Source organism: Orcinus orca, chromosome 11 (genome assembly GCF_937001465.1).
Source record: "Orcinus orca chromosome 11, mOrcOrc1.1, whole genome shotgun sequence".
NCBI classification, from domain to species: Eukaryota; Metazoa; Chordata; class Mammalia; order Artiodactyla; family Delphinidae; genus Orcinus; species Orcinus orca.
In genome coordinates this window covers 52,781,419-52,808,509 of record NC_064569.1, presented here as the reverse complement: position 1 = coordinate 52,808,509, position 27,091 = coordinate 52,781,419, and the positions used below count along the sequence as shown (strand labels likewise).

The window sequence follows — 27,091 nt, the reverse complement described above, 5'->3', positions numbered from 1 at the left end:
GCCAGGCTGCTGAAGGATGACCTTACAATCTTCATTTTTTAAACTATTTTTAAAACGACGAAGGTGTGAGATTATCAAGCTTCTTTGCAGACAGAATTAATTACAGAGAATGAAAAGAAACTTTGGGATATCATTCAGCAACTAGAGACCCCTTCTTGAAATTTCTGATTCCCTGGTTTGAGACAGAAAGGTCTGATGCTGAGTTATTATTTTTCTAATAAATTTTATTTTTATTATAAGAGTAGACATAATCCTTAAATAAGAATTTAATATCAAGTAGAAGTAAAAAATAAGCCAGTAAATGAAAAGCCATAGTCTCTGCATCTAATTAAAGCCTTAGTGATATTTTGGTACGCTCCACTTCTAATCTTTTTTTTTAATTCCTGAAGTTGTAGTTCTACAAGGTTGTAATTGTGTACTGCTTACTATTTCAATTTGGCGTTTTGCACTGTCACTTTACGTACACTGTATGTTATTTCATACTATTAATAACAATATTTAATAATGTCAAATGATGCATGATAACTCTTCGGTGATTCATCAGTCTGAGGCCCAAGTGCAGAAAAGAAAAGAAAGGTTTTCCATTTCTCACTTCAACAAAAACAGGGCCCTGACTTACTCACAGAAAAGGTCACTGTTTTAACACATACTGAGATGCCCTTTTTTGAGCCAATTATCAGGGCTGTGCCATAAAATGACATCTCTTCAAGAAGCTGCCTTTCCTCGCAAAGAATTAGAAAATTAATATGACAAAGGCCAAATAGTAGGGATTTCAGACGTCCCTGAAAGCACAAGGCTGTATACAGTGGGACCAAGAATCGGGGAGGCCCAAATTTAGAATGGAGTAAAGGATTCATTTAAAAGAGATTCAGCAAGAGGGAAGAGATATGGGAACATATGTATATGTATAACTGATTCACTTTGTTATAAAGCAGAAACTAACACACCGTTGTAAAGCAATTATAACCCAATAAAGATGTTAAAAATATAAAAATAAAAGAGATTCAGGAGGGTGATCTAGGTCAGCCAATTCACGTTTGGTCAAGACTGCAGGGGACTGAATGTCATTACCATCTGACAGATGTTCAGTGCCCTGAATGAAATGAGCTGTTCTCATTCCAGTTTCTAGAGAACAGGTGTGCACATCACCAAAGGAAGGGGGGAAAGGCTACTGTTATAGTTGGCACTAATTAACACCTTTGCCGGCAGGCTCAGCAGAAAGGCCAAGAGTGCAGTGACTGTGGAGGGGGCTGAATTGCTCTGGAACAGACGGGGACACACTGATGAACCCTTGTGAAACCACAATTCTCAAATCAATGCCCAGAGCCCCAGAATTCCACACCTTGACACATGACTGGGTGGGTGTAATCTATAGATGGTTATGTTTGAGCCCTTGAACCCTCTGGAAAACCCAGAAAGGCAACAATCCGCAGCAGCCCCTTCACCAACAAAAAATAAAATAAAATACACTGCTAGCTTCACTTCCAGCTCAATCCTGCCTCTTCCATGAAATTCTACCTTTCTCTGATCAGATCTCTTTTGCTACTCGTATCAATATTACCTGCTGAGCACTCTGTGTTATTTAATTGATTTTATAGCTCAGCACATCCAGACAAACACCTGGGATACTGGCTGGAAAGATATAGCCTCCTTTTAAATTGTGAGACCACCTAAGAGACTTCAGAACCTTTCTGTTCCCACCTATACCCCAGAGAGAAGAAGCCTCAGAGCCCCTTGTAAGAGCTTAGCTTATCAAACCCAGGTCCTCAGCCTAGGAAGTGTTCAAAGCTCCATCCAACCCTCTCCCCACAATTTTCCTTATTTTTCTCCAGTCTTATCTTTCATTATTCTCCAATCTCATCCTTTCCTCTCCAATCAACCAACTTGTCTTTTTTTTTTTTTTTTTAAGTGTTTATTTATTTATTTATTTGGCTGTGCCGGGTCTTAGTTGCGGCATGCGGGATCTTTAGTTGTGGCACGTGGGATCTAGTTCCCTGACCAGGGATCAAACCCAGGTCCCCTGCATTGGGAGTGCGGAGTCTTGGCCACTGGACCACCAGGGAAGTCCCTCAACTAACTTGTCTTGATTTAATTATACACCCAGCATTTCTTTACTCTGTTCCCTTGAATAAATTATGCCTCCACCAGGAATATTCTCTTCTCTTCTTTCAACCAATCCACTGACAATGACCATCTCCTCAAAGATTTGGCTTGGAACTACCTAATTAGAATTAGCCTTCTCAGACCAACCACACACTAGGCATATATAGTGTCACACTATATATTTTCTGTGTTTTCACTATCGATCTGATCACCAGGTTGAAGCTTCCAGGTCAAGACTATGATCGTCAATGTCTTCCCCCCACTGTGGTCTAAGACAATGCTCTGCACACAGCAGATGTCCCATAAATATTTGTGAACTAAAATGAATGTGATTTGCAAAATGTTCAATAAACATGTGCTAACACAGAAAAGATTTTTATTAAAAGAGAACTTAGTTTGTAGGTCCACTTTTCAAACGCAATAAATTGATGACAGAGGTAAGGGCTATGGACTGAATATTTGTGTCCCCCCTAAATTCCTATGTTGAAATCCTAACCCTCAATGTGACGGTATTAGGAGGTGGGGCCTTTGGGAGGTGATTAGGTCATAACGGCTCCCCTCATGAATGGGATTAGTGCCCTCATAAAAGAGACCCCAGAGAGACCCCTCACACCTTCCACCAGAGAAAAGACGGCCATCTGTGAGCTCTCACGGGACACAGAATCGGCCAGGGCCATGATCTTGGATTTCCCAGCCTCCAGAACTATGAGAAATAAACGTGTACTGTGTATAAGCCACTCAAGTTACAGTATTTCTGTTAGAGCAGCCCAAACGGACCAAGACAATAAGTAAAAGGGTGATAAGTAAAAAGGCTGACCGGCCAGAATATCTCTTAGCCTCCGCCTCTGCTACTCCTACCGCTTCTTGACCATTGTAACAGGAGCCACCATTTAGTGAGTGCATCCTCTTTGCCAAGCAGCAGATAGACTTTCTGCCATTTAACCCTAAGGGGTAGAAGCTATTATTCTCTTATTAGCACTTCGCAGAGGAAAAAACCTGAGGCGTAGAGGAGTCAAGCAGTTGGCTCAGAATCGCATTTTAAAGCCAGCTTCTTAAACCGGAGCTCTCTGATTTAAACGATTGTGGATACTGAACTAAGAGGACAGAATGGCAAGAAGGTGGGGAGGAAAGTACAAGAAAAAGAAAATCATTTGGTCACATTTTGCAGCGCGCCATGCAGCTGACTTCCTCCCTAACTGTGGCGGCTGCAGTGGTGTGGCCCCATCCTTCCTTCCCGATCCAGGGAGGCACTCGGTCCCCAACAGGGAGGCGTGGCTGCTGAGGGCTCCCAGCTGAGCCCCAACCTGGGAATTGCTAGTGGGAGAAGGGAGCTGCCTCACCCCAATACAGCCCCACTCAGGGCTGGCTGGATGCAGGGATGCCAAAACCCAAGCACCTTGCCTCATTTGGGGATAGTTTCTAAGGGCCACCCCAACTTCAGCAGTCCCCGTGGCATCTGCCGAGGCCTCTACTTCCATATCCCAGCTCAGCTTCTCCAACTGCCCAATTCTGTCTTCCTCTTCCTTCCCTTACTTTTGTTATTCCCGAGAGCATTCTCAAAAAATTCCCCTGCAGGCAAATCTCTGCCTCTGAGCCTACTTCCTGGGAACTTGCCTGAAGACACTTGCCAATGATGAGAAAGCAGAAATGAGGGTCACAGCCTGTGCTCTGACCTAAAAGCAGGAGAGCCATGCTGGAGGGGCACATGCAAATCTCCCTGCCCAGTGTCAGCTGTGGGAAAGCCTTGTGACTCAGGCAGAGCCGGGATCCTGATGTTCCCTTTGCTCTGGTCGGTGGCCTTCCCTGTCCCCCTCTCCCATCAAGTACCAGGACCTCCACACTGTCTCCCTTCTCATCCCTCTTTCCTATCAAGCTCTGCTTTCAGGAAAGGAGGTAATGAATCAGTCACACAAAAGGAAAATGTTTAAAATTAATGGATTACTTCATGGGATTAAAAATAAGTTCAGGGCTTCCCTGGTGGCGCAGTGGTTGAGAGTCCGCCTGCCGATGCAGGGGACACGGGTTCGTGCCCCGGTCCGGGAAGATCCCACATGCCGCGGGGCGGCTGGGCCCATGAGCCGTGGCCATTGAGCCTGCGCGTCCGGAGACTGTGCTCCGCAACGGGAGAGGCCGCAACAGTGAGAGGCCCGCGTACCAAAAAAAAAAAAAAAAGTTCAAGCCACTTTAAACCAAAGAAAGAACATGTATAGCAAAATTCCAGGTATTTATTTATCTATCTACCCAGTTAGAACATATATTTAAGCACCTACAGTGCTGAGGTGGCTGAGAGCTGAGTGGAAGAGGGAGGTTCCACTAGGTGGAACTAGGGGTTGGTTCCACCGACCGCTGAGACTTTCACTGTCCATCTCTGTCCCAGGCCCCATGAGGGCGCACAAATTTTACACTGATTCCACGGGCAGTTGATGAACTGCCACACTGCGACAGGAGCAGATTGCCTGCGGGTTGTGTCCCCTCCACCCTACCCCCACCACTCCCCCAGGACAAAACAAAATCTAGAGTCTTTTTATATGAAATTCACTTCACCAGAAAAACAAAGTAAGCAATCAGTTCCTCTTCGGTTCAACTTGAAGGCGCACTTAAAGCTTTTCCCAAGATACTAGGTGATGGTTCATAAGAGGCAGAGCCTTTTAAATTCAGTCTCCTCTGCTATTCAGCAAAGGTGTATTTACCTACTTTGAGACAGGTTCATGATGAAGGGCACACAGGAAAAATGCACAGCGGGGTGGGGGTGCGGTGGGGGGGTTTGCTACAGGGTATACTCTGTCTGAATGATTCTTTACGTCTGCTGAAGAAGAAAAAAGACGGAAGATGTCGCTTCTAATTTTCTCACGTGTCTCAAGAATGAACACTGGGATTGCCGCCCAGCTTGTCACAGGTGAGTACCTACAGCTAGGAGGCAGCGGGCTCAGTGGCATGGCAGGAGGCTGGAGACTCAAGGAGGAAGAATTTAAATTGCTGATCACCACTGTTATCTTGTGAGGAGTCCCTGTATAAGCCACTTAACCTTTCCTGAGACCTCAGTTTCTTTTTTAAAAAAGTGAGATGAATACAGGTTCATTTCACAGTTTGCTGTGCGGTATAATTAATAAAATACACAAAACTGTCTATCCTACACTGTTCATTAATAATTCCCAAAGATAATACAAACTCTCCGACTGGCAATATAAGTGCAGCCTTTAAAATCTGGTAGACATGTTTTCATTAAGTGGTAAGATTTTAAATACTTCAATGAGATTTCTTAACACATACACGCACACACCAGGGAAACTATAGACAGAAAATAGGGTGAAGTCCGACTCATCCATGATGATGAAAGGGGCCTTCAGCTGTAACCTACAGCTCTGGGATAATTTACCTTGATATACTGCCACAGATGACGGAGCACGGTTCCGTGTTGTGCAAGTACTGAACGGCTTTGGTTGTTCCTATCAATATACTGATTCGAATGTGCCAAGAGAGTGGGGCTGTGTCACCCTGAAAAGACAACAGTAGTTGGTTTGGTTGTATTTTCTGAGTAAAAACCAATAAACGCTAATGAGGAGGTGGCGAGAGGGGGTAAATGAACACTGTAGTTTACCATAAGCGATTTTTAATTCAAAATAGGTTTTCCTCTACTACCAACGCTGGTTCTAGGCCCCTTTATAGGCAATGGAAATACCCAATAATTTTAATGTTATCTTAATTGAAATATGGCTAATAAGATGTTTAAGAGTTCATTAAACAAGATTTTAAAATTATTGTGGCACGATAGTGTGGGCAACTGAAAATAATCCGTTTTTATTCTCATCTTAATTGAAATTTAACCAATTTGGAATCAGTTTTTAAAACTTATCTTTCAGAAACATCACAAAAGAGAAACCATGGCATTTATTCAACCTCGTTCCTTCTCTTTAAGGTGTCTATCACTTTTATGTCTATCCTTTGTACTGAATGGTACTTTGCGTAAAGTTATGCAAATAAAAATTATCTGAGAAATAAGGGTAGTTGATGTAAACTCATTTGAGACATGGTATCAATGAGCAGTAAGGACCCAGCAACTCTTCTGGCCACCATGTTGCACAACACACAATAGCTCAAGTACTTCAGCAGCTGCCTCAGGGCTTTAGAGGGTCAGAGTATCAGGCAGAGTAATAGATATAACTTACTACACACTGTAATCTGTCAAAAAGTGATCCATTTCTCATATACGGATAAACCAGGCAAAACTTCTCACTCTCTGTAAAATATGCAGCCAACTCCAATATGTTTGGATGTTGGAACCTTGAAACAAAAGATTTTTTAAATCCATCAAACTGTTTATTCAAATAGGAAATGAATAACACTGTTTGGGGGATGGTAGGGTGGGTTGGGGAATAGGTATAAAGCAGAATATAAATTTGGCCAAGAGAGAAGGAATTTCAATGGACACATGAGACACATTTGCCTTCCAAATTGGTCTAAAGCGTTCTGACAGATATTAGCCAATATCCAAATATAAGACAGACATCTTAAGAAAGTAAAGAGTTCTTAAGATTTGGGGTTTGGGGAACTTTACAACAAATAGAAAACAATATTTGATATTAACTTATTTTTATCAACATGAAACCCAATATAACTTATTTATTAAAGATAATACAACTGAAATTATCCATTTCATTGCTTCAGGTATACATGTGTAACTAAAATCACCAAAATAGAAGAGTTCGGAAGACTGTTTTCATTCATCCGTTACTGAATGCTACCATGTCAAGTGCTGTACTAGGCCCCAGTCACACAGTTAAGAGACATCCAGTGCCTTCAGAAAGCTTGTATTATTACCTGAAATCCATGTGACTAGTAAAGTTTGATGTTGAAAAACACATCACTGATTTTTAAATCCCAGAATTCTGTGTCAGTATCATATACATTTTTCAGGTTCTTTTTTAAAAAAACTCTATTTCTTGAGGGCATGTGTCATCACTGTGAAAACCAATGGAACCCAGTAACAGCTATGAAATATAAAACGTGAAATTCACCACACATACTGTGAACTCAGCTCAATTCAACAATTATTTATGGAACACCTCCTATGTCTTAGGCATGCCTGGTGATATTAAAATAAATAAAGCTATTTTTCCATAAATGGTGTTATATATAAAATCCTATTATAGGGCTTCCCTGGTGGTGCAGTGGTTGAGAGTCTGCCTGCCGATGCAGGGGACATGGGTTCCGGGAGGATCCCACATGCCGTGGAGCGGCTGGGCCCGTGAGCCATGGCCGCTGAGCCTGAGCGTCTGGAGCCTGTGCGCCGCAATGGGAGAGGCCACAGCAGTGAGAGGCCCACGTACCGCAAAAAAAAAAAAAAAAAAAAATCCTATTACACATTTCTTCAGTAGCAAAACTTACCTATAAAACACACGTGTGTGTGTGCATGTGTGTCTGTGTGTGTGTGTATGTATATATATATATATACCTCCCTTCTGAGTCCCTCTATTCCTTCTTCCTCAAGAAAGGCAATGTGTGGGTGTGTGTAAGTATACATACATAAACACATAATACAATCCCTTAAGTAGTTCCCTTAATATTAAATAAAAAAACCTCATCCTCAGGTCTCAGCTTAGACGTTACTTTTTCCAAGACACCTTCTCTGCCGCCCACCCGCCTCCCCAAATTAGCATTTCCTCCTCCCTCAGTGCTCTGTACTTGCTTGTCTTATTATTTAACTTACTGAAATTGCCTGTTTGCCTGTGCACTTCTCCCCTAAACCCACTCCAGACAGTATGTTCTAAGAGGAGAAGCCTGCCTCTGACCTATTTCCTAGCAAATGTCTGAGAAGAGGGAGATTGAGTATGATTCAGGAAATAAACTGGATCTTGTTAAAAAAAAAAAAAAAGTACGCTCTGCCTCAGTTTCCTCATCTGCAAAATGGGCATAATAGCAGGACTCACCTCACAGGATTGTTGTGAGGATTAAAGAATTAACACATGTGAAGTACTTGGTATAGGGCCTAAAACTAAAGAAATATTAGCAATATAAATGATAATGATGGCACACCAGGAATATTCAATGTCATAGTTGTTAATTCTCTCTAAAGTAATACATAAATGCCTCAGCAGAATAAATCCAAATGGATCAGATATACAAATGTAAAAAATGAAAATATAAAAGTACTTGGAAAAAATGGCATAATTCTTTTATAACCTCTCAGTGGGGAAGGCCTTTTAAACTATAATATAAAACCCAGACTCCATAAGAGAAAGTATAGATTAAATTCAACTACATGAAAACTGTTTCCACATGGCCAAAACTAGAATAAGCAAAGACAAATGAAAATGTGGTAAAAAAGTATTTGTATCTTGTAACATAAAATAGGGCTAATTTTCTCTAATATATAAAATGCTCTTACAAACCATTAAGAAAAAACCCAACAGCCTAATAAAAAAATGGGCAAAAAACATTAACAGATATTTAATGGAAAAGGAAATACATCTCAATATATGAAAAGATTCATTCATCATAGAAAAAGAAATTTAAACTACACTAAGAAACCATTTCCACTTAGCACATCAGAAAAAACTAAAAGAATAAACGCTATGTTATCAAGAATATGGGGAACCAGGCACTCTAACATACGACTGGTATAAGCGTAAATTCGTACAGCTTCTACTGGAGGACAATGTGGTAACATGTAACATATACAACCATTTGACCCTATAATTTTATTTATGTGAAGCTTTCTTAGTTTTCTAAGCGATATTAAAACTTAGATAAGTTTTCCAACAGGTCTGAAATAACATATATAAAAGGTTTCTTGTTGTAGCATTTTTTTCTTAAGTAAAAGATTAGGAAAAATCTAAACGTCCATCAGTAGGAAAATGGTTGATTACATTACAGCACGGCACACAGTGGAATACTGAAATGAGCAAAGTGAACAACGTATGCATGCTACCTCTTGTGTGAGAAGAGGAAAGTAAGGAAACAAAATACATATATGCTTGTACATAAAATATCTCTGAAAAGATATACAGGAAACTGATAACTCTGTTGCCTTTGGGAAAATCAGCTGGGTGGCTGGATGAGAATAGTGGAAGAAAATCTCTTGGCTTTTTTGGAATTTTGCCCTTTTGGAATTTTGGAATTTTGCCCTTTTGGAATTTTGAACTGTCTGAACTTACTATTTATTATAAGCAAAGAAATAAAGTTTAAATATAAAAACCTTATTACAACTTTGGTTTTAGTTTTTTGTTGAGTAAATGATATATTAAGTGTTTATACTTAGCCTCTAACATTTTGATTTCTGGTCCTGGGTATAAATGGAGAAGGATTTAGGATAATACCTCTCTCCCCCCAATTCATATATTGGTTTAGAAAACATCTGAAAAGAACATTTTCTGTTTGTAAAGGGTGATGACTGAACTCTATAGGGTTAGGGGCCTTCAGTGAGACAGGTTGCACAGCTGCAGATATGAATATATATGAAAATGAAGTCATTTGAGTTTGTCTCCAAGGACTTTCAAGTTCATGAATGAATTCCCAGAAAATAATGTGCGCATCGAAAGCACTTGATTTCTTTGCCTAAAACTTTCTTCCAGAAGAGGTCTATATTGATGAAACAGTTTCTTGACTGGAATGTCTCTAAGAAAGGGGGGAAATGGTAAAATATATACAATTCTAAAGTTCTAAGAATTAGTTTACATTCAGTCATGTTAGTCACACATGATTTAACCCATTTCCTTGTGACGGTTTCTTGTTAAAATATGTTCAAGTGAATTATGTAAATGGTCTATTTTAAAATGTATTCCAAGGAATATACTAAAGCAGATGTCAAAATTTTACCCGATGTTCTAACATCCAACCCACATTTATTAAATGCCAACCATGCCAAGCTCTGTGCTGTAGAATCAAAGATGAACAGAGATGAAAACCAGGCACAAGTGGAGAAATCCAAAGCAATATACTCACAGCAGCAAAACTTCAAGCTCAGATAAAAAGCTCTTCCATTGTTTCTTACATTGCATTGTTTTCCCCTAAATATCATACAGAAACACAAGAAAAAAAATAAGGAAAGGATCTCTCTATTTCTGGGATTCTTACCTAGGGTCTATAGTCTCCCTGAAATTAGATACTTTATGGCATAAATGCATATGAACATTTTTCTGGGGAGAGGATCCTTAGCTTGCATCAGACTTTTAAAAATCCATTAACCCCAAAACAGATTTAGAACCACTGCTTTTGAATTAGAAGTTTTTCATGAAATGTATCATACTGCTCTATTTTATATTCAAACCCTTGCACCATATTTTGTACACATTTACATGAATTCAAAAATATGTATTCAAAGAAAATCCCATGACAGAAACTCCCCACTTGATCTCAAAGAATCCTGGTTGTGATAGTTGTATTCTGATTAGAATTGATTTCAATAATTTGGCATTTATGATTTGGGTCATTTGGCTGTTGGTTCAAGGTTACCTTTGTACTAATTTTGAAAAAATGGGCCCACTAGGAAAATGAAACATATAACTCCTTACTTCAAAGAAGATTCAGAAGCTAGCAGAGTGCCCGACATATGAATAAATTAATGAATTCAATGATATTGTATGGAGCACCTCCACTGTTCTCGATGGCTTCATACACCTGACATCGTTGCGTGTCTCTGAATCGCAAATTCCTAACTTCTACCATGAAAGGGTTAAAGTAAGTGTGCTCCAGTTATCGTTTGCAAATTGCTAGACAGGGCAGAGTTCTTTTTTGTTTTTGTTTTCTTTTTTAATATTTATTTATTTTTTGGCTGCACTGGGTCTTCGTTGCTGTGCGCGGGCTTTCTCTAATTGCTGTGAGCAGGGGCTACTCTCCGTTGTGGTGCGCGGGCTTCTCATTGCAGTGGCTTCTCTTGTTGCGGAGCACGGGCTCTAGAGCGCAGGCTCAGTAGTTGTAGTGCACGGGCTTAGTTGCTCCGCGGCGTGTGGGATCTTCCTGGACCAGCGGTCGAACCCGTGTCCCCCGCATTGGCAGGCGGATTCTTAACCACTGCGCCACCAGGGAAGTCCCATGGCAGAGTTTTTAGAGCTCTCTGTCCTCAGGAACAAAGGGAGAGAAATCCAACAGGAATCCTGGAAACTATTTTCCAAGTTAACCCAAGAAGTCAGAAACAATAAACTAGTCTAACAAATCATTTGCAAGGACCATATTATGAGAATTTACATTTTAAAAAACCACTGCCCTGGGAGTGAGTGGACTGGGTGTCAGGCCCACCTCTAACGCTCATTATTTGTGACTTATTGTCACCAAACCTCCCTGGGGTCCTCGTTTTCTTAATCTGAAAAAGTGAAGGGGTTAGTTTTTGTGTTCATGCTACCCTAGCACTCTTGCTGCTCAAAGTGTGTTCTGTGCTTCTCTGGGAGCTGGTGGGAAATGCTGAGTCTCAGGTCCCTACCCAAATGTGCTGAATCAGAATCTGCACTGTAAGATCCCCAGGTGAGCTGGATGCACTAATCTAACACACCTAAGTACAGTTCCCAGCCTCAGTCCCTCTAAGAAAGGTTACCGAAATTAAGGTCTCAATGTTACGAAACTACATTTCTAGTAAAAAATGTTCTGTGGCTAAGGCTTCATTAAATTATCTCATTTTTCCTGATGTATATGTGTATGTGTGTGTAGGAGTTTGTACAATCTCTAGGTCTTGGGTAACTTTGTTACCTCCTGCCTTTTTACTAATACTGAATAGCAACTAAATTCATGAAAACAGCCTATGTGCTTCATTCAATTCACCTAACAAACATTTATTGAGCAACTACTATAGGCCAGGCTCTGTAATACAGCACTGGGATACAAAGATAAATAAAAGCTCCTTAAAGAAAACCATCCAGTCCACTGGGAGAGGCAGATGAAGAAATCAATACTATGAGACAGTGGTATTTTCCTGCGACTGTACAGAGGAGGGTCACCAAAACCATCCTGGAGGGGTCGGAAGCAATCAAGGAAATGATCATTGTCTTCGGGACAGAAAGGGCAAAGACATCCCATTCTGAAGCCAGACCCCTGGAAAGAATACTCCCAAGAGGGAGTGTGAGTTGGTGGCAGCTGCAGAGAGAAGAGGGAAGTAGACGCATGGAGTCTTTGGGGAGGTGGCCCTGGGGCTCAACCAGAAGAGAATGTACAAATGGGGGCCAGGGACACACTGGCCCTAAGAAGCAGCCTTCAGTTAGGACACCTCTAGAGTAACCACATTCTTCTTGGTGAATGGTTATAACAATAGATTGTTTCATTTCTTCATTAGACATTCATCTTCTCAGGAATCTTGAGATGTCTATACAGAATTAGTGGGGCAAATGCAGTTTGAGGAAATGGACAAATTGGGTTCATAATTTTTTTAAAGAGGCCCTGTAATCTGAGCTGCAAAACTGGAACCACCTCAGATCCCTCCTTCTCCCCTATTTCCCCAGCCCTGTCTAACAGATCACCAGATTTGCTCCATTTCACCTCATCTTTCAGACATAGTACCTTCCCTTGCCATCCCCACTGCCTCTGCCCTGGCTTAGAGTGGTTACCAACCCAGGTCACACATCTGAACTACCTGGGGACGCCTACCACCACCACTACTCTGACCCAACCAGATGCTGCAGAGCTCAGTTTTTAAAACGCTTCCTGGGTGATTCTAATATTAAACTGGAGAATACAGGTTTCAGACCTATCCACTTCAGTTTACACATCTGAAATATCCCTCTGCCAGGTCTTTCTACCTCTAGTCTAATTCCTGCCGTCTTTCCTCCAGTGCCCCTGCCAACTTCCAGTCCATCATCTGACCGGTAATCAAAGTGATACCTCAAAACACAAATCTCGTCCTTTCACTCTCCTACTTAGAAACCATCCATGGACTTCACCTATCTTTCCAGTATCATCTGATGCCACTACATTCCCACCCTCTCACACTAAACTCTACTCCACCAAACGAACTGGTCTTCGTGAGTAAGACACAGGCTTTCATGCATGTGCCTCTAGGCCTGGGCACCTGCTATCTCCTCCATCTAGAAAGTACTTCCCTCGCTGCCTGGTAAATTCTCCTTATCCTTCAAAATCCACTTGAAAGGTCACTGCCTTTCATCCACTTTTCCATTTGTTTACTGAGGAAATGTTTACTGCGTGGTTACTCTGTGCCAGCCCCTCCTCTGCCTATCTTCTACGTGCTCCCATGACCTTTGGGGCAAATCTCTGCTAAAGTGCTTATCACACTGCAATTTAATCTGTTCTTTACCTGTTTTCCCCATAAGGCTGGGAACTCTTGGAGAATGTAACTATGCTTTATTCATCTCCACCCAACACGCAGCCCGTAAAAGAAGTTTAGTAAATGTTTATTGGCTGTGGACCAACAATGAAGAACAGCTCTCTGGGTATGCGTGTGCAGACCTACCTCCTCCTGACTCCTGCGTCGGACCCCCAATAGCCTTTCTGCTTCCCTGGCTCTACTCAGCTGTATTCTAACCTCCTGCTCCGATCATTGCCGTGCTGCTCCTACCAAAGCCTCCGCTTTCGCCCTCTCCTGAACTGCGATTGAAGATGATTCATAAAGTAGCACCGAATATCAGTCTGTGGCTTAGCCCGTGAAGCTGCATGGAGAGGGCGCTGCCCATCCTAGAAAGCCAGGAAACCTGGAGCAGACCAGCACAATCCGACCATCTTAAGCAAAGTCCCAATGGTCCTAACAACGCTTTTCAGAAGTCTTTCTCAGGCCATACATCTGGGGAGGGGAAGGATTTAACTTCCACATTCCTGCAAGACAGGCATTCATTTCTCAGTCATTTCTCCAGTCACCAGAGGTCATATATCTTATTTCCATTTATGAAATTTTATTTTCAGGTATACATCCTTTCAATGTTGATGAAAAATGACACATTTTAATGTGAAATATGAGCCAGTAAATGGAATGGATAGCCTGTGATAGTAATTCTTTCCATACCTGTTTAAATAATTTAATGGCATATGTTCGGTTTTGGATTTCCACTCTGTATACCTCAAAAATTTCCCCTTCTCCGATTAAAAAGTCTTTGTGGAAATTTCTGGTTCCTTCTATGACGTTGTGAAAGCTGATGGAGGATTTAAACAATATTCCTTAGGAAGGAAAGTAGGGAGAAGATAAGTTACTTTTTCTCTTTTTAAGAATCAACCATCATTATAAAGAACCAAGACTTCCCTACTAGAAACAAATCAGGGCCCAGTGAAAAGTCAACAGAGAAAGGCCCAGGAGCAAAAACTGAAGCCCACCATGTGCTCTCTGTACATTTACTTGGGCCTGGCTCCCACCATCCCACAGAGCCAATGGCTTTTTAGATATTCAAACAAAAGCACTGTGATTCTATCACCTTTCCAAAGAGATCAGCCAGACAACTTAGTTGGGGAAACTTTTCCAAGACTGTTTCCCTGTCATTAAATCAACAGATTGCTGTTGACCCACTATGAACCTAAAACCAGTAAAAAAAAAAAAATTATAGAAGTAGAAATTTTGATATGACTAAATGATATTCTCTAAGCATGACTGGGAGAAACGTTTTTCATAAGCCAAATCCTCTAAATGGCTAACTAACTTGCTCAGAGTAAAGCAGAGATTGGGAGGAAACATTTCAAAGGTAATCAAATACAAAGGGAAAAGCCTGGCTAAATGCTTCAGAGACCAATTTTGGCTATATTTACACACTTAGTCTGTTTGATTTAAACCTTTTTTGCTAAACATTAAAGGACCACAACCTTATCTAACTATTCTAATTCTCTTTTGAACCAAAGAAGCATCGGATCTAGTGGCAAAGATTAGGCTAGGCAGCCTTAAATAGCCACTAAAGTTTATCAGAATGATTCCCAGATAGAAGTAAATTATTCGCCCTGCTGATAAAGTAGGAAAGTTGGTGTGGAAAATAACTGATTTTCATAGTGACCTTCAGCACTGCTCTACAATCACCTCTAAAGATTTCTCTATAAGTGCTATGAAAATTTCTAAAACTGTATAAAACCCAACATAATTTTTAAATGTCTTCCTATGACACATAAAAATAGCAAATGTCATGAAATTCTCCTGAGACCACAATTATGCTCTTTACTGGCCAATGAATTTTTAATATAACAATAATGTACCACCTATCAGAACTATGTGTCAGTCAAAATTGAGAATATTTTGATATCTATGAAAAATTTATCCTGAATCTGCATATTAATGAATAGTTATTATGTTTATTGGATCTTTCTAAATTTCACTTAAAAGAATTCATGACTTCACTTAAAGGAAAACATGATTTAAAGAAAAGTTGTTTTGTTTTTCTTACCTTTTTCATTATGTTCAGGAATAAGAACATTATCCGCTGTGACACTAGCTGTTTCCTAGGAGAAGAAATACATATTAAAGTATAATTCAATTTCATAAAGTCTAGAAAGAACAGAACCCCAACAGAAATCCAAAGCTCCCCCTGGGACTGTACAGTGCAACGGGGTGGAATCTAATTTAGAAGAAAGCTAGTAGAATGCAAAGTTATTCTATTTTATTCAGTAGTATTCACTGTTATATATATTCCATACCAACGGTAAAAACTCAAGTATCAAAGTCATAATTATAGTCAATTTTTTTTTTTTTTTTTGCGGTACGCGGGCCTCTCACTGTTGTGGCCTCTCCCGCTGTGGAGCACAGGCTCCGGACACGCAGGCTCAGCGGCCATGGCTCACGGGCCCAGCCGCTCCGCGGCATGTGGGATCTTCCCGGACCAGGCCACGAACCCGCGTCCCCTGCATCGGCAGGCGGACTCCCAACCACCGCACCACCAGGGAAGCCCTATAGTCAATTTTAAATGACTTCTATTGCTGTAAAAATGATCACCGCTAATTTGCTTTAATAAAAACTAACAGTAACATGCAAAACACTAGAACAGGAAAACTAAAAGCTGAGTTAAGACAAATGCGTAACTTACAGTACTCTTAAAAGTTCTAAGACTCATCTCTGACAGATCACTGAGAGGACAAAGCTCTTAACTCTTCAAACATTTACAAATCCCCAATTTCCTGAATCCCCAAATAAATGAACAAGAATGAGAGCTAAAGCTCTCCAGAATTTAAAAAAGTACCTGCAAATACAGCATTTTTCTGCCTGATAACTTCATTCCTTACACTCAATTATATATGCAACAGGGTTCAAGGGTCATTCCCCATGCGCACACACTGTACCTTGGATAACATGATCGGAAATCCTTTTCCCTGATGACTCTGCTCTGAAGGATTCAAGGCTGCCCCTGAAAGAGAAATAAGGGAATATAGATACAAAAAATGTTATGTTCTTAACAAACTTTTTTTTCTTTTTTACACTGTGAAAATAAATACCTTGCTAGTAAGGTTCATTTCTAAAGCTCAGTTTCATTCCCATTGAATGGTTTCAAATATCCATATGTGAAAGAGCTTTCTAATGATCAAATATACAAACATACCTTTGTTCACTTAAAACATGAGCACCTATCTTTTTTTCTTGTTTGTTCGTTTGTATTTTTGTTTTTTTAATTTTTGGCTGTGAGTCGCGGCACGTGGGATCTTAGTTGCCTGACCAGGGATCAAACCCGTGCCCCCTGCAGTGGAAGCTCGGAGTCTTAACCACTGGACCGCTAGGGAAGTCCATGAGCACCTATCTTAAATTATTGTTAGACATCATTAAAAATATTGAAGTATGAAGGAGAGAACTGACAGGAAAAAAGCAATGTTGTTATCAGTTTTTGGTATATGTATTTAAATTTTTTACGATTATGGGATTATACCTCTCTCGGTTAGTTCACTTTTTATCCCATCTTGTGCCATAAGGTATTAGAGGGGTGAGTGAGTGTGAGAGTGTGTGTGTGTGTGTGTGTGCGCGCGCGCGCACGCGCACAATCAATCACAAATGCCCACAAATGCTGCCCAATTGAAGACTATTACTTCTGTCTGAACTAAGGAAGTCTATGTAGCTTCCTACAAAAAATTAAAACTCTGCAATATTTTGCTGTTACTTCTGACATTTTGATTCAGACTTCAGAAGTTTTATTTCATCTTCTAGTTTTTCTTAAATTGTATTCTAATGTTTCCTAGATTATTTTGCTTAGAAGACTAGCAACAAAATACAATCAATTAATAATAAGCCTCCTTGAACAAAACTATAAATCAATTAGACCAAACAGACATCTATAGAACATTCCATCCAAAACAGAAGAATATACTCATACTTTGCAAGTGTACGTTGAACATTCTCCGGAACAGATCACATGTTAGGTAATAAAATGAGCCTCAATAAATTTGGAAGGATGAAATCATACAAAGCATATTCTCTGACTACATGGAATTAAAGTAGAAATCAAGGGCTTCCCTGGTGGCACAGTGGTTAAGAATCTGCCTGCCAATGCAGGTGACACGGGTTCAAGCCCTGGTCTGGGAGGATCCCCCATGCCATGGAGCAACTAAGCCCGTGTGCCACAACTACTGAGCCTGTGCTCTAGAGCCCGTGAGCCACAACTATTGAGCCCACGTGCCACAACTACTGAGCCCACGCACCTAGAGCCCCTGCTCTGCAACAAGAGAAGCCACTGCAGTGAGAAGCCTGCGCACCGCAATGAAGAGTAGCCCCCACTCACTGCAACTACAGAAAGCCCGTGTGCAGCAATGAAGACCCAATGCAGCCAAAAATAAATAAAAATAAATACATTTTTTAAAAGTGCAAAAAAAAAAAGTAGAAATCAATAACAAAAGGAAATTTTTTTTGGAAATTGACAAATACATGAAAATTAAACACCAAACTCATAAATAACCAATGAGTCAAAGAAGAAATCACAAGGGAAATTAGAAAATACTTTGTGATGGATGAAAACAAAAACACAACATGCCAAAACGTATGGCATGCAGCAAAAGCAGCGCTTAAAGAGAAATTTATTGCTGTTAATGTCCACCTTTAAAAAGAAGAAAAATATCAAATAAATAGCCTAAACTTTTGCCTTGAGGAACTAAAAAAGAAGAAACAACTAAACCACAGGAAGCAGAAGGAAGGAAGAATTAAGACTGGAGTGGAAATAAATGAAATAGAAGAACAGAATAGAAAAACAGAAGAGAAATATCAATGAAACTGAAGCTGGTTCTTTGAAAATATAAACAAAGTTGACAATCTTTTAGTTAGACTGACCAAGAAAGAAAGAAGACTCAAAATTACTAAAATTAAGAACAAAAGACATAACTACTGACCTTACAGAAATAAAAAGAATTATAAGGGAATACTGTGAACAACTATTTGTCAAAAAACTAGATAAATGACATGGACAGATTCCTAGAAAGACACAAACTACCAAAACTAATTCAAGAAGAAATAAACAACCTGAATGGGTCTGTAACAAGGGAAGAGATTTAATTAATATTTTAAGACTTCCCATAAAGAAAAGCCCAGGCCCAAGTGGCTTCACAGGTAAATTTTACCAAACATTTAAAGAAGATTTAAGACCAGTTCTTCACACATTCTTCCAAAATAGAAGAGGAGGAAACAACTCCCAAATCTTTCTTTGAGGCCAATATTGTCCTAATATCAATGCCACACAAAATAGCACAAGAAAACTACACACCTATATCCCTTATGAATATAGATGCAAAAATCCTCACCAAAATACTAAATCCAGAAACATATAACAAAGATGAGGTACCATGACCAAGTGGGATTCATCCCAGGAATCCAAGGTTAGCTTAATATCTAAAAATATACCACATGAATAAAATGAACAAACTCATAAAATCCAATAATCTATCATGATGAAGCTCTAGGGAGAGAAAAAAATTCCTTAATTTGGTAAAGGGCATCTGTGAAAAACTTACAGTGAACATCATACATAATGGTGAAAGACTGAATGTTTTCTCCTTAGATCAGGAACAAGAAAAGAATGTGTTGATCTTGCCACTTCTATTCAACATTATACTAGAGGTTCCAGCGAGGGCAATTAGGCAAGAAATAGCAAACATCCTGAATAAGGTATTGTTGTGTAGAACAAAATTTGAAGTTTGGGGTCTGCAAGGGCACTAAAAGCCATTGTCCTTTTGCTGCACATAAAAAGAGAGACAATACTTCACTGTCATATAAAATGGGAGATTCAAAATGGCTTGGCTAAGGTGATTAAGGTGAAACCATCCCACCAAATGGAACAATTTTAAGGAAAGCTAGGCAAAAACAGATTATTTAGATAAGTGGTAACTCTGTTCATGGTAGCAACAAAGAAAGACTAAATCTTTATGCATTTCAATTAGGAGCTCCAACTCCTGACTTCAGTGAGCTGCTCTCATAGAAAACACCTGTGCAGCAGGTTACATTTAAATGTTTCCAATGAATCATCATGTGGCTGCTTTCAACGAGCTATACAATTAATGTTCTTAAGATCATAATTCAAAGCATTAATTCAACAAACTGCAAATAAATAATGCTATTTTCCTTAGCAAAGGATTCAGAACAAAGCACTAACCTCCTTTTCATCTCAGATGTATCTATCTCCTGGTATTAGGGCAGTAATTGATTGCCTTTCCACAAATCAACTAATCCCACATTGTAAAAAATAAATTAATTTCCCATGTGCAACAGACTAGGAGTCAACCAAGGATGTGGAATTTTTGTCCATATAATTCCCCGCTGCATAAATAAACAACATAGAGTGTGAAAAGACACCCTGAAATCTATTCCAGAACACTGAAGTATAAAATATACCCGTGCCCTATCAAATTGGTGTGAGTTTATACTGTGAACAACAAGTCATGTGGGTGGTTTCAGTGGCTGAAAAAGGCTCAGCTAATGAAAAGGCATTACATTTACAGCTCCCAGAGACTCACTGCATTTCACCTGATCAGTCAGCTTCAGAGTGAAACATTCTGCTGTATAAAACTAAGTGAAGGGACTTCCCTGGTGGTCTAGTGGGTAAGACTCTGCACTCCCAATGCAGGGGGCCGGGGTTCGGTCCCTGGTTGGGGAACTAGATCCTGCATACATGCTGCAACTATGAGCTCGCATGTCGCAAGTAAGAGTTCACATGCCACAACTAAGAGTCCGAATGCTGCAACTAAGAAGTCCACATGCTACAACTAAAGAGCCACATGCTGCCGTGAAGAACTCACGTGCTGCAACTAAGACCCAGAGTGGCCAAAATAAATAAATAAATAAACATTAAGGAAAAAAAACTAAGTGAAGAAATAGTGTGCAACAGAAAAAAGGGATTAGCCAAGTTATACAGATAATATCATGGTGGAAGCCTATTGGGAACTGTCTAATACCTTATTAATGTGAAAAACCTATAAAATAAGTCATTCTGAAGCTACAGTTTTCTGGTACAAACCTCTTGGGATTTCTTCTTGTGTGTGCAAAGCTTCTTTAGGTGATGAGGCAGTGGCTTGAGTGGACAAAATATATTATCAAAGAGCATGTGTGCAAATACACAGAACTAAAAATATGCCTGGATGAAATAGCCAAAGAATAAGCCTGCTGATTTAAAGGAGTTTCCAACCTAAGAGCCCTGAATCTATAACATAAGACCCAAGATCACTCAAGATCATTCTTGTCGAAGTCAATGAATCTAAAGTGGAATAAACAGAACAAGTGACATTGGGAGATTATTTTACTGACAAAGAGTGAACAGAGAAAACTTCATGAGCTTTATTTATCAGGTTACTACAAATGTAACACATGACACAGCATCAGAAAGAGAAGACAAAGAGAGGGAAGAATCAAGCCACTGTGAAACGGACAGTAAACAGGTTAGAAGTTAGGAAGCCATGGCATGAAAACAGCAGTGAAGACAATAGAGAAATCCCAGGGTTATTTTGGAGGTATCATCTGCACTAAAATACGGGGGGGAAACCCAATTATTTTTAACTTCTAATCATACGGTAAAACAAATTATAGCATTATTTGTATTTTACTCATATTGTGGTTCTGGTCATGTTTATGACTCAGAGAGTCAGAGTTTTGGACAGAGAGCTGATTCTCTTAACTAAGTGAGAATGAAACATTTTAAGAAGCGTAGCTTGTAAATAAATATTTTTTAAAAACCAAACTATAAAGTGGTAGAAGGGAATGTGTTGTATAAGTTAGGCAATAAGAAAAGAAAGTGTCAGACACAAAAGTGTGAAGCTGCAAACCCCGCTTCAGATAAAAGTCACAGGTAAGGAATCACTGACATACAGCATGACCAGTCAATGTCTTAGATAACATACAATATTTACAAGTTACAATTCATATAAAATTGAGTAAGAGCCGTATCGTTAGAATCAATGCTTACCATAAGTTGCAATTAAATGGATAGCTCGATGATGCCCCATCTCCTGGAGAATCTGTAAAAGGTCACCAATAGTCTTGTTTTTCTGTGCCCAGGACCAAAGTAATTCTCTTGTTCCACTTTTACCCTGGTCTACATATTTTTCAATGTGACGAACATCCAGCCAGCTGCTTGAAAGTCGCTCCGCTGTGGAAATTGTAATGGGAAGAACCAAAGAATAGTTTACTTCTATTGGAATCCCTGTTTTTTTGTGTGTACCTTATATGTTCTGTTGCATTTTATTTATATTTTTATTTTGAACTAATTTTAGCATGTATTTCTCACCCAACTTCCCCTAATGTTAACATCTTACGTAACCATGGTACAAAGATCAGACCCAGAGATTACTAAACTGAAGACCTTATTCTAATTTCACCTGTTTTTCTACTGATGTCTTTTTTCTGTTCTAAGAGCCTATCCAGTTTCTCACATTGCAATTACTTGTTCCTTCTCCTTAATCTCCACTAATCTGATGTTCCTCAGTTTTTCCTTATCTTTAAGGACAGTGAAATGCTGTTGTATCCTTCTCGGTGCATAATATCAAGAGGTTCATGATGTCCATGTCTTATCACTGGTGATGTTAACCTTGATCCCTTGGTTAAGGTGATGTCTGCAGGTTTCTCCACTATAAAATTATTATTAATTATTTTTAACTAATAACTATGTTGAGGGAGATACTCTGAGACTATGGAAGCAACCTGCTTCTCAGATTTTGCCTAAAAATATCTGCATCTATCTATGGTTCTTGTTTATCATAATTATTACTGTGGGGTTTGCTTAATGGTATTTTTCAATTTTCCCCTTTTCCTTCTATGTTCGTTAACTGCAATTCTTCTGTAAAAAAGTATTATCTCTTCTTCCCCATTTATTTAGGTAATTAATTTATTTATATCAGTGTGGACTCATGGATATTTATTTTACTCTACAGGTTAAAATCCAATAGTATCATTATTTATTTTGTTGCTAAAATTGCTCCAGCTTTGTCCATTCAGGCTGCTCCTGCATTCTTTTGACAAGCCCTACCATTTTGGGAACACTTTCTTATTGTTCTGGCTTTACAAGATGCTCTAGGCTCATTTTGTATTCCCCCTGCCCCAGCCCTTGATATAATTACTTTTCCAAGGAGTCCTGATTCCTTTTATTGGATAATGGTGTTTAAAAAGCAAGAACTTAGATGTTAGATGTGCTCACTGCTGCCAGGTCTTTCAAGCAGACAGAGGTGGGAAATATATGTATGTGCTCTCACCCATGCATCTGTATTTCTGTCTGTACACACGTTAAAAACCATGATTTTTAACTGATGCCTCTGATCCAAGTCAATATCATATGGCACATTTTAGACCTTTCTCACTTATATAACTTCATTCTCACACAGTGAGAAACTTTGCTCTCATTATCCACAATATATTTGCTTATTTGTTCAGTTCTACTACGTACATAAAGTACTTTCAGAATGGCTAACCCGTAGCCCTGTGAGGAACACATTAACTAATCAAATTACAGCATTTGTGCACACTTGTCTTTGTCCTCAGGCTAAGGGTATTCTGGGAAGAGCCTGTTTTCCAAGGTTACTTAGGTTAGTTCTTTTCTCTCTCATTCTCTTCAGTGTAGTTACTCACTGATAATATAGTTAGGTTCATTTGTTGAAGCTTATATGAAACGCTGTTTAAAATTTTTGTTCTACGTAAAATAGATAGCTAGTGGGAAGCAGCCGCATAGCACGGGGAGATCAGCTCAGTGCTTTTTGACCACCTAGAGGGGTGGGATAGGGAGGGTGGGAGGGAGGGAGATGCAAGAGATATGGGGACATATGTATATGTATAACTGATTCACTTTGTTATAAAGCAGAAACTAACACACCATTGTAAAGCAATTATACTACAATAAGGATGTTAAAAAAATTTTTTTTGTTCTAGACTGTCTTTGCTGAACATTTTTGAGCAATTTAAAGTTATTATCTGGGTAGGGTCAGGGAAATGTTCTACTGGGATAACAGGATTTTAATTACTCGAAAACAGTGTATATGACTTATTTAGGGTCCTTTAAATACCTTAAAGCTGTACTGGAAGTATATGACTTTTTAAACAATTTTTATTGGAGTATAGTTGATTTGGCACCCTGAGATAATAGGATTCTTCAGGTAAGATATTACACGGTCTTTCTGCGTAACTCCCAAATTTTAAAGTGTATTTTAAGGCAAAGGAGGAAGAAAGCAAGCAAATGACAGATGGAAAGAATAGCTTTCTTGTCCCTGGGACAGTACTCCCGGATTAGGTCAGCCATCCTGAGTACTGAAATTAGCAATGTGTTTTAGGGCTGGTGATGGTGATAGCAGCATCCCCTCATACCTTTATCCTCCAGAGTCTTAAAATTTCAGGCAGCCAGAAACAGATCTATAGATAAAATCCAACTGTCACCTGAGAGTGGTTGTGGGGACCTGCAACACATCACTGTCACTGGTTGTGGGAATCGGCCCCTCTCCCTCTACCACACACAAATATGGAAGCTGACCTCCAAGAGGAATCAAGGTAACCTCATGGAAGGGCTCACTTTTCCAACAATGATGTTCTCCAAAGGCTGATGTCCTTTTATAAGACAAACAGGTTCTCAGCTCTGAGAAGAGCAATAAGTCCTAGGGAACTATCTTTTTTTCAGTCTGTTTCAGACTCCACAGGTTTTAAAAATTTCTTAAGGAACTACTACACCAGTTACAGTCTTTGAACAAAGATATCAGAAAGGCAAATGTCTTCTGTTTAATATGGCAGCCATTGCCCCCATATTTTCAGTCCTACAAGGGTTTGCTGGACTATTCAATTTCCTTCAGTTTTATGTTCCTGCTGAGACTGTAAGTAAATCCTAAAAGCTGAAAGGGATCACAATATGATACCATTATTGCCCCTATTTTGGAGCAAAAAAATGGACTTGGTAGACATTGTTAGTACCCACCAATATTTCTAGTCCTCTACCCCATCAGAGAGGATGATATTTTCTTGCTCTAGGTTGGTTACGCCTACGTGTCTCTTCCAGCCAGAAACGCTGAAGAGCTAGGGTGCAGTTCACCAGGCTCCCACCCCTGTCACAGCAATGGTAGAGGCACATGTCAAGATGGAGGTGCCCCAAGATGCTGGACCACCACATGGAGATCAGCTGCCCTGGACTCTCAGTGCTCTTCCCATGAGCCAAAAGTAAGTTTCTGTTATGCTAACCACTGAGATTTAGTGGTGGTTTTTTTTTTCGTTTTGTTTTTTACTGCAGTATAACTTAGTCTAACCTAATACATACAAAGTTTTTTATCTTGAATGTTTTATTTTTTAAATATTTATTTATTTATTTTTGGCCGTGTTGGGTCTTCACTGCTGTGCGTGGGCTTTCTCTAGCTGCAGCGAGCGGGCGCTACTCTTCGTTGCGGTGCGCAGGATTCTTATTGCAGTAGCTTCTCTTGTTAGGGAGCACAGGCTCTAGAGCACAGGCTTCAGTGGTTGTGACACGCGGGCTCAGTAGTTGTGGCTCGCGGGCTCTAGAGTGCAGGCTCAGTAGTTGTGGCGCACGGGCTTAGTTGCTCCGTGGCATGTGGGATCTTCCTGGACCAGGGCTTGAACCTGTGTCCCCTGCATTGGCAGGTGGATTCTTAACCACTGCGCCACCAGGGAAGTCAGAGTATTTTGTCACATCTTATTTTGTCAGTCACATCTTATACCCGAAAAGAGTGAAAGGAAGTGGCTGCTCTGGTAAGTACATGTCAAACAAGGGAAGATAAAGTTGAAACATTCAATCTGAATGCCTGCTTAGGCTGTAGGGGGAAAACAGTTACTACAAAATATATGATATCATTCATTAAGTTGGAACGTTTTTGCCCTTCTTCCATATTTTAAGTTCTGGCAAGAATATCTTCCTTTTACATCTCTTTGTAGAGATGATGTCTCATGAAGAGGCAAGGACTGTCCAAACGCCAATATGTTTTAGATAGAGTAGCACTGAAAAAAAAACAGAAGGGAACCTTCAAAGCAAATATAGTTGGCAAGACACGCTAACTCTATTTTAAAGTATTTTTGGATGATGTCATCTGCCTATTTGGTTGAGGCACATTTTTATAAACGCTTTAACTCTTTCTAAAAGCTCTTGGAGGAAATACTGTATATCAGTGTAATTCAAACGTTTGTTGAGCATCTACCGTGTGCAACAGTGCAGTAACTGCACATAGCACGTGTGAGTGGAGCACGAAGAAGGGTCCCTAACTAAAGATGGGGCATCATGGAAGGCTTCCTAGAGGGGTGGTTTCTGGAGCCTGAGCCAAGTTTAAAACTATGAGTATTTCTAAAGAGAGGCCAATTCTTAAGAAATAACTGGATAGGGTATACTACCCTGGGGAGAAAAAAAAATCACTCGAGTTACGATTAGAAAACAAGACAAAAGAATGAACTCTGAGCCCCAATGACTATGCTGACTTCTAATGAGAAAAGTCACCAGTCCAGACATCACCGTGGTCCCCTGGATACATGCAGGAACACGTGGGTTTAGTGGCGGATCTATCACCAACCTATAGAACAACACCAGACAAGTCACAGCCTCACTGAGCAATCTCAAACTTCTCATCAGTTAATGTCCTTCGACAAACAGTCCCTCCTAAAACAGACACTAAATTTAGTTGCCCTTTGCTGGCCTGCTGATTACATAAGCACTGACTTTAAAACACCTCCAGTCTTTAAAACACTTCCCAGTCTCCAAATGAACGTCCCAATAAGGGAATGCTAATTATCAAATTTCAGCAAAGGGAAAATTTGGATTTCTACTTTGTTAGTAAATCAACTGGCTAACACTTATAGAGGCATAATGTACCATATAAATTAACAATTTATGTAACACACAGCAGGACTTTTTTTTTTCCTTATTAAAACAGTTCTCTTTCCACTTTGACTCTGTGAGATAAGACATGCATGTAATTTAACAGGGGTGAAGAAAGAAGAAGACCGTGTGGGCTACCACAGCCCAGGAAGGAGCATGAGGTAGTGGGACATCAGCTGACTCTGCAACAGCAGGGGCTGGGGCAAGGTTTCAGTCAGATGAAGGAAGAGGGAAGAGCCTGTCAGATGGAGAGTTGTTCCAGAAATGAAGAAAGGGGCATGAGGGGGCAAAGATAAATTATCAATTATCAGATGAAGGAAGAGGGAAGAGGCTGTCAGATGGAGAGTTGTTCCAGAAATGAAGAAAAGGGCATGAGGGGGCAAAGAGGAGACCACTATGCTTAGAGCAGAGGGTTCAACTTAAAGAAAAGGTGAACAAGCTCCATGAAGTCTCCGTGTTACCTGCATAGGAATGTGCTCAGCACATAGCAGACGTTCCATATGTATCTGCTGAATGACAGACAGAGGCCCTGAGTGTCAGTGTAACTTAAAATTTTTCCCTGAAAGTAAATGGGGCCAATCTAAGATTTCTGAGGAGGTGATGCAAAGATGGAAGCTTTAGTTTTTGGAAGATCCATCTGGCGGCAATAGCAGCAGGAGTCTCATATGCAGTATTTGCACATAAAAACGTATAAACATTTCATGGCTCACAATTCTCATAGTAGGAAAGGAACAGTTTATAACTATTAAGGAAATCTGGAGTTAACCTTTCAAGTTCCAGGGGATGTCAGCTTTCCAACATAATTCTATTCCCCATTTTTCTTTTTATTAACTTCTGAATTTCCTTTT

The 27,091-nt window shown here is 39.9% G+C and overlaps 1 protein-coding gene across 7 annotated transcripts in view; it reads right to left on the bottom strand.

The window, feature by feature from the left end:
- The window catches only part of IRAK3 (interleukin 1 receptor associated kinase 3), a 78,096-nt gene that overhangs the window by 24,018 nt on the left and 26,987 nt on the right, over nt 1–27,091 (bottom strand). For 6 of the 7 annotated variants that reach the window (XR_004486938.2, XR_004486940.2, XR_007469969.1 and 3 more), the window contains exons 2-8: nt 21,366–21,548; nt 16,282–16,346; nt 15,393–15,447; nt 14,039–14,190; nt 10,045–10,109; nt 6,270–6,384; nt 5,480–5,598 (exon numbers count right to left, since the gene is read on the bottom strand). Coding sequence is in view for 4 of the 7 variants with exons in the window: in XM_004276601.4 (XP_004276649.2) it covers nt 5,480–5,598; nt 6,270–6,384; nt 10,045–10,109; nt 14,039–14,190; nt 15,393–15,447; nt 16,282–16,346; nt 21,366–21,548 (754 nt within the window). In the remaining 3 variants the exon portion in view is untranslated. The remainder of the gene's footprint in view (nt 1–5,479; nt 5,599–6,269; nt 6,385–10,044; nt 10,110–14,038; nt 14,191–15,392; nt 15,448–16,281; nt 16,347–21,365; nt 21,549–27,091) is intronic. The other variant, XM_033440564.2, reaches the window with a different exon arrangement.